Here is an 8,496-nt window from a genome sequence, read left to right as displayed (position 1 = left end):
TGAGCGAAGAGTGGAGAGGAACAAAAGTGTCTATAGTTATGTGCATGTTGTGAGGGTGGCGGGGGTCGGTGGAGGTGATGTGTGTGTGTGTGAACACAAAGAAGAAGGACCATAAAGGGTGTATGGGAGAGTGTGGAAGGGGTGGGAGGTGCTAAAGTGGAGAGGAGCTCAGGAGAAGTGATGCAGAAAGGAATGAGGCTAGAGATACACAGAGCCTATGCTGAGTGGACTCACTGAGATGGGTGGGTAGATTGGGGAGGTAGGCCTGTGCACCAGTCTGAGAACTAACTAATCAACCTGCACTTGTCTCCTCCCTTTGCTCCATAGAAGATGTACAGTGGGGCATCTTCCCCATCGGCCGAATGCCAGGTCAGACTGAGGACCCAGCAGAGCTTATGCTGGAGAATTATGACACCATGTATCTTTTGGACCAGCCTGTGCTAGAGCAGCGGCTGGAACCTCCAACATGCAAGATAGGGTAAGTGTCCATAACAGCAGGATTTCTCACCCCTTTGTCTCCTGCAGGCGGGAGACAGGAAGAAGGGAGGGAGAAGACACAAAGTGGGGTGAGTAGGAAGGTACCTGTCCCCAGTCAGGGCCTAAATGAATTAAGTATAGTTCCAGTCTCTGCCTGGGCCCTTGTAAGGGCTCCCAGCCCCCAGTGAGAGGAGCCAGTGAATCAGCCACATAGAACTGGCTTGGCTCCTCTCTCAGATTGCATCGAATTTTGTCCATATGTAAATGTGTGCGTGTGTGTGCACACGCGAGCATTTTGGGAGGAGAGAGTTCTGAAGCTTTCAACAGATTCTCTAAAGCAAGCATGTCAAACTCAAAGGCCACATGGGCCAAATAAACAAGGTTTAAGTTTATGTGGGCTGCAAAAAAGCAAAAGCTTCAATTTTCGTAGAAACATAGGTTTATTGATTTATTTTTATTTATTTTTTAAAAATATATTTTATTGATTTTTTACAGAGAGGAAGGGAGAGGGATAGAGAGTTAGAAACATTGATGAGAAAGAAACATCGATCAGCTGCCTCCTGCACACTCCCTACTGGGTATGTGCCCGCAACCAAGGTACATGCCCTTGACCGGAATCGAACCTGGGACCCTTCAGACTGCAGGCCAATGCTCTATCCACTGAGCCAAACCGGTTATGGCAAAACATAGGTTCATTTTGATAGAGACATGCTGAATACAAAGACTGAAATAATTGAGTAATTGTTAACATAAAATAACATTTTAATAAAAATGAATATTTTTTCTTGAACATTAACTTAACAGACACTGAATAACTGCACAAATTAAAAAGCATAACATTAATATTTCTCTTGTCCTCTAAAAGCAAAATATTTCCTGTTGCGCACACCAAACAAGTCAGTACAAGACTAATGGCATGGCAATCAGCTGCTAAAATATTCGTTGCTAGTATTAGTGAGAGACATGGTGAGCCTGCGCATAAGGCATGTAAAGGAAATGAATGCAACATAATTATAGTAATCAGTCATTAGCAAACATTGTAGTTCATTATTAATAATTATATATAGCAGGATATTGTAAAAATTAAGTTACGAAATTTTTATTAAAACGCTTCTTACATAACATTATATTGGCTGGGCCACAAAAATATTCATTGTGGGCCACATTGCGGGCCACGAGTTTGACATGCTTGCTCTAAAGTGTCAACCACTCCCAAAAGGTCAAGAATGGATACTCTAATCCAATTTCCTCATGTTCTGAGGAGAACACTAAGGCCCAGAAAGGGGAAGGGATTTGTCCAAAGGTGCACAGAGTAATCAGTAGACCTCCCCACACTGTACAGGCATCTTGGTAGCAAGGCCTGCACAGAGCTTCATGCTCTCCCTCGAGACTCACCTCTGTATCACAGGTGTGGGAACTCTTGGGTCATCAGGGAGGCAGGAACACGCGGCCCTTACTGAGGGGCTCTGCTGGTGGTCACACAAAGAAGCCCATCCCATGGGCTTGTATATTCCAGAATGCAGGGCCATTGTGACTGGGGGATTCCTGTGAGTACCAGAGAGAGACCTTTGTGGGCCCCTGAAACTAAAAGTCTATTTTTGTGCTGCCTGCCCACTCCCTGGGAGATGAGCCCCTCTTCCTCTAGACATTTGGGGAGAGGGCTATAGAACTCAGAGGCCAGCAGCCAGCCAGGCCCAAGGCAGTGCCATGAACTCACTGTCCGAGGCTAGGAGACAGCAGGCTTCTTGGAGAGAGTGGAGGAGGCAGCTGGGGAAGCCACATAGTGTGTAGCTGAGAGTGGGGTCCACACGTCGGAGAGAGATCTCCTCTCCCCTTGGGTAATACTGGCTTGATGAACACCAGGGTACTAAAGGTGAAGTGTGGGAAGGTAGAACTAATTCCAGAAGGAAGCTAATTTGGGCCAGCTCCCACACCCCCTATAGTAGGGAGGCTTCTTCCATTGTACCAGGTTTTCCTCCCTGACTTGGCTTTGTGGCTTAGGCAAGTCCCTTTTCATTTCTGGGCCTCAATTCCCTTGTCTGTAAATTGGTGGGTAATGGGCGGGGATGGGACTAAATCATCTGTAACTTTTTTTTAGATGCTCTAGTGTAACCATGGATCTGCCTGAGGAGAGGATGATGGCTTTGCTCTCAGCTGTCCTCATCTACCTGGAAGGTCCTTTGACCTGCAGGAAGCAGGGGAAGCCAGAGTTTCTGAGCAGGGCCAGGGAAGGGGAGGGTGCAGTATCTCCCTAAAGCAATGTTAAAATCCTGGCTTGGGAGCTGGGCCTAGTCCTATAGCTTATACCTGGCCTTGGGCCCCTTAATTAGCTGTTGGGGTGGGAGGGATCCAGCCTAGGGTTCTCTGGGTCTCCAAGCTGTAGAGCCTTGGAAGAGGCCTGTTATGGTAGGCACTTTTAATATCTTCCTGTGGGTGGGGTAGTGCTGGTCCCCCATCCTACCTCAACCCAAATATCTCTGCTTTAATCTGGTTTATATACTGGGGCTCTGCATAAAATTTTATTTGAAAAGTTCTGTTCCTCCCCTTCCTCAAGTGAGGGGAGGACAGAGCCACTTCTGGGGGTTATCTGAAGTGGTTTAGATTTGCTCTAGTCTCTTCTTTGTAAATCCAGGCAGGATGGTGGGCCACTCCCATAGATACACAATCAAGCACCCTTAGGCCTTCCAGAGCCTAGAGCTGCCTCCTTCCCTGACTGTGCCACCTCTTCGTAGCACCCTGGGCCTGAGCTGTGGCATCGGTAGTAGCAACTGTAGCAACGGCAGCAACAACTTGGAGGGCCTTCTCTGGAGCCAAGGTCAGCTGCACAGGCTCAAAACTGGTCTGCAGCTCTTCTGATGTCCACCCCAGTACCACCTCTGTTGGGGCAGGAGCCCACCCCTCAGTGCACCTGATGTTCCATGAAACAACCTGGGAGACAGTCCTTGGCAGCCACATCAGCTCAGCGTTTACCACAATGTCATTTTGATTGTTTTTGCTTTTGTTTTTGTTGTCTTTTGAAAAACAATAAACAGGCAACTGTTGTTTTGGTGTTTATGAGATGAGAGATATGTGCTGGGGCAGACCAATGTGGTTTTCCCTTTATTCTGTGGGCTCCAGAGAAGGCGGGATCATAATGGGGCTTTGAGCAGGAGCTGGGTCCTGGGGCCCCTTGGACCCATCACCCCCGATTGTTTCTATCACAAGGCTCCATTCATACCTTCTTCCTGACTCAAATCATTTTTGCTCTCAGTTGTAGGCCCCAGAAGAGAGGCATTGCTGGACATACAGGCCAGCCAGCATCAGGGAAATCTGCTCAGAACCTCCCAGACAGCAGGAAGACCCAACCTTACTGATGTTACCCAGCAGGCTTCTGACTCATTTCCCTGCCTGCCCTCACTGGGCACCAAACAGCAGTTAAAAGTGAGAGTAACCTTTTTTCGTTACTTTCCCACTCCTTTGGCCTAGAAAATATAGAATGAACTTCCCTGTGGTGGGCACTGAGAGACAGGGATGAATAAACCATGTTCTCACTCCTTAGAGCCCTCTTCCCAGTAAGTAAGAGCAGTCACCAGTGAGTGCCATAAGGGATTGCGGTATACTACCACAAGTTCTTTGTTTTTCTCAGGGTGAAATTTCCAGGGTGGTGGTTGACTGAGGTCAAGTCTAGCTATAGTATCTCCAGCCCCAACTCTGGGGAGAGTAATTAACTTTGTGAGACAGTGAGCATCTCTGTGGGGCCAAGTTTGGGCCCTGAGGAGGGGAGCAAGGGACGGAACCAGGCAACTCTCCAGTCAAGAAGCTGGTCCAAGAAGTGGCTGAGCCAAGGAGAAGGATTATGCTATGAAAATGCCAAGGAGGGCCCTAGCTGGTTTGGCTCAGTGGTTAGAGTGTTGGCCTGCAGACTGCAGGGTCCCGGGTTCGATTCTGGTCAAGGGCACACACCCGGTTGCGGGCTCAATCCCCAGTGGGGGGGGCGTGCAGGAGGCAGCCAATCAATGATTCTCTCTCATCAGTGATGTTTCTTTCTTTCTCCTCCTTTCCTCTATGAAATCAATTTTAAAAAATGCCAAGGAGGAATTTAATGAAAATGTTATGCTAGAGCCCTCTGTCAAGGGTTTTAACTTGAGTTAGAACCTCTAGGGACTGCTCAACACCTTTTAAAGGATATCCTGAATGTCTCTGTGGCTATGTGTATATAATTTTTCTAGGGCTGGTCCACAGATCGAATCCAATTATTAAAGGGGTCCATGAGGTCAGCAGCCCAACGGGGTTAAGATTTCCTGTGCTGTGTGGACCTAAGCATTAAGCAGTCTCCTGCACTGATTACTGTCAGTTTTTCTCTTACTCTTCCCTCTCCTGCCACAATGACAAATGCTGTCTTTTTGCATCCTGAAATGTCAGAGCTGTAGGAGCCCTCAAGTATCTAGGCCATATCTGGTCAAGAGACTTGCAAAAGTACTCTGGGAGATAGCTCAGCGCCTGCTCCACAAGAAGGTGGTGCTGCAAGTTCTTGGTTTCCCTCCACCACTTCTCTAAAACAGCCTGAATTTTATCTACTATGTATGTATTGGTATTCTACATAGGATTTTTAAATTTTTTGTAAAATGGGTTTTGTGGCTAAAAAGTTGGGAAATCATAGTTTTTTTCCTTTACTGATTTGAGAGAGAGAGAAACATCAGTTTGTTGTTCTACTAATTTATGCATTGAGAGAGAGAGAGAGAGACATCGATTTGTTTTCCACTTATTTATGCATTCATTGGTTGATTCTTGTATGGGCCCTGACTGGGTATTGGACCCACAAACTTAGTGTATTAAGATAAAGCTCTAACCAACTGAGCTACCTGGCCAGGGCCTGGAGATCATAGTTTTAATCTAGACCCCTCATTTTAGGCATTGAGACACTGAGGCAGACAAAAAGGGAAGGAATTAGCCTAAGGGCACAGAACAATTTAATAGCTTGGTATAGATCAGTGATGGCGAACCTTTTGAGCTCGGCATGTCAGCATTTTGAAAAACCCTAACTTAACTCTGGTGCTGTGTCACATATAGAAATTTTTTGATATTTGCAACCATAGTAAAACAAAGACTTATATTTTTGATATTTATTTTATATATTTAAATGCCATTTAACAAAGAAATATCAACCAAAAAAATGAGTTTGCGTGTCACCTCTGACACGCGTGTCATAGGTTCGCCATCACTGGTATAGATCCACATTTCTTGCAAAATCAGCATCACCTGGGTACTTGTTAGAAATACAAATGTTTAATCCCACTTCTAACCAGAATCAGAAAGGTTGAGATGGGCAGCAATCTAGTTTAACAAGCCCTTCACATGACTCTGATGCATGGTAAAGTTTGAGATGCACTGAGTAGAAAGCTACCCAAAGACCTATGTTCCATGCAAGTTCTATCACTTAATGAGAACAACCCGGGGCAAATAATGCTACAGTTTCTTCATTTGTAGAAGGAGAATACTGTTTGCCTCACAGGCTTGTTGCAAGGATCAAAAAAGATAACGTGAAAGTGCTCTACAAAGCTTATGATGCTTTGTATATATGAATGATATGTATTCATACCAGAGTTGGTGGGCCTTGATCTCAGGACTCAGGTCTTCATATATCCTTGGACAAAGTGCTTTCTCCTGGCTTTCAAAGACTGACCTAAAGATGAGGGGCAGGCTATCTGAGCTCATTTCTAGTCCAGGTCAAAGAGTAAGAGGCAAGGGTCATTGTTGGCTGAAATCCTCCTAAAACCTGGGATTTGTGGAGCCAGGTTCCTGGGTGGGCTGCTTCAGATGGCAGGGATGGGGTTGAGTGGGGGGTGTGGGGAAGGACCAGCCAGGAAGGACATTAGCCCAATGTCCTTGGACATCTTCCTTCTGACTAGAGATTGATTAGAAAGTCTTTCAGCTACACACATTTAACTGGGAACAGAGTTGGGAGTCAAGGAAAGGGAGCATAGATTATATTATTTAACAACAGTAATTGAGATTCACTCATGATTCCTGTCCCCAAAGAACTTCCTGTTTTGTGGGGGAGTCTGCTGTGCCAACACAATTATAACAGAGTGACATGTACTAAAATAGAGGTATTGTTCAAGATACTTGCAAGGCCCACTGGAGGGAGGACTAAATATCTGGACAAGGAGGTGGGACAGCTTAATAGAGGAGGTGACATTAGCAGCGTGTCTTCAAAGTCAATAGAGTACTAGTCACAACAAGGATTAGAAAGAAGGCAAAAGTCTGGAGGGGATAAGAAAGAGCATGGCATGTTGGGGCACCTGTGAAGGGTTCAGGATGATTGGAACATGCGTTATGTGAAGAAAATGTAGGTCCTAAGTCCAGAGAGGTAAGCTACATACAGTGGGTTATGGTCAGACTAGTTGATTTTCCACCTATGATTAGGGAGAGGCATTGAACACTGAATTGTTCCTTCCTGAAATTCTATTTTTATTACTTCCCCTACCCTCATACTGCTACTGCCCTCCAAGAAAGTCTTTTTTTTAGAAAATTAAATGTATTAGCCCTGGCCAAGTAACTCAGAGCATCGTTCCATAAACCAAGGTTGCAGGTTTGATCCCTTGTCTGGGCACATACAAGAATCAACCAATGAATGCATAAATAAGCGAAACAACAAATCTCTCATCAATAAAAAATTAAATGTATTAGGATAACATCAGTTAATGACATTATATAAGTTTCAGGTGTACAATCCTATAACAATGAAAGTCTTTATTAATTTATTACTCTAAGTGTATTTCATTCCCTCAATAGAGCGCAAGTTCCAGAAAACAGGAACTGTTTCCTCTTCATTTCTCCCTAGCCCAATATAGGCCAGGCCCCTATTTGGTACTCAGTAAGAACTTGTCATAAGTATGCCTGAGAAATGTGTGAGAAGGCAGCAAGGGGAAGGACACAGAGAGGAAGAGGGTGGGGAGAGATGAGCACTCTTAATCTCAAGAAGGATGATGAAAGAAAAAAAAAAGATATTCTCAGATTCACGAATAGCCCCTCCCAAAGGCTTCTAGGCTGAGCTCTGCAGCTGTGGCCACCTCTGCCTTTATAATGAGACTGGCCTGGAGTGGCAGGGCTGGGGTGAGTAGGAGGCTCCAGAGAGGACTGAGGGAAGAGCAGACACCCCTGTGATAAAGGGCTCACTGGCCTGGAGCAATGAGGCCAGGGTTTCATTCATGGCTTTGCCACTAACTCCCTGTTCAGCTTTGGTCAAATTACTTCATTTTTTGGAATCTCAGTTCCCACACCTATAACCTGATAGAGTTGATGCTGCTGAGTACTCCCCGAGTGACTTTTCTGTGAAGTATAGAGTACCAGGAGGCTTCTAGCTCTAAGGCCCAGCATATGATGCCTCTGTGACACTGAGGCTATTCAGGGGATAAACTATAGGTTCTTTACAGAAATAAGCCTCAAATCTGAGTTCTCCACCTTGTTCTGACCCACCAATGGATGCCTTGCCCCACTCAAGCCTGAGGGAATCTCCAGTTGACTAGCATTTAGAGCTGTGTTAGTAGACAAAAACTGCTACTGTGATAAAATTCAGTTGAACTCATTTGGGAAGATCCCCCTCCTTATAGCTTATCTCAAGATGCCAGTTCCAAGGACAGAAATTTAATCATTTTAGGAGCAAACCAGGGTGTGTATATATGTAGGTGTGGTATGACTTTTGGTGTTGTTCTTAAAGAAACAAAGCCATTACTGGTTAGTAGACAAATAGTTTATGCAGTAAATAAGTGTAGTTACAGTTCATTGTTGTCAAGTATACACCATTTTCCATCACTATTATAGGCGAAACAAATTAAAACCTCATAGTCATAGACATTCATGCTAGTAAGTACATATTGCAAAGCATTGCACATGCATTATAGAGTCAGACAGAATGGGGTAGAATATGTTTTCACTCACCTCTGGTTAGCTTTGTATATTTTGTCATTGAGACTTACATTGTGTTTGGGTCAAACAAAAAACCCAAAGAGATTTTATAAAAGTTTACAACCATTAAAC

The 8,496-nt window shown here is 44.9% G+C and overlaps 1 protein-coding gene across 1 annotated transcript in view; it reads left to right on the top strand.

Moving 5' to 3' along the window:
• Positions 1-3,531, top strand: part of LAS1L (LAS1 like, ribosome biogenesis factor) — a 24,962-nt gene extending 21,431 nt beyond the window's left edge. The window contains 2 exon segments of the mRNA XM_014466482.2: positions 283-478; positions 3,210-3,531. Of these exon segments, the coding sequence (XP_014321968.1) occupies positions 283-478; positions 3,210-3,333 (320 nt within the window). The 3' untranslated portion in view covers positions 3,334-3,531.
• The last annotated feature ends 4,965 nt before the right edge of the window (positions 3,532-8,496 follow it).

Source organism: Myotis lucifugus, unplaced genomic scaffold (assembly GCF_000147115.1).
Source record: "Myotis lucifugus unplaced genomic scaffold, Myoluc2.0 scaffold_4, whole genome shotgun sequence".
Taxonomy (NCBI): Eukaryota; Metazoa; Chordata; class Mammalia; order Chiroptera; family Vespertilionidae; genus Myotis; species Myotis lucifugus.
The sequence above is the reverse complement of the archived record's forward strand: the minus strand, read 5'-3'. Positions and strand labels throughout refer to the sequence as shown.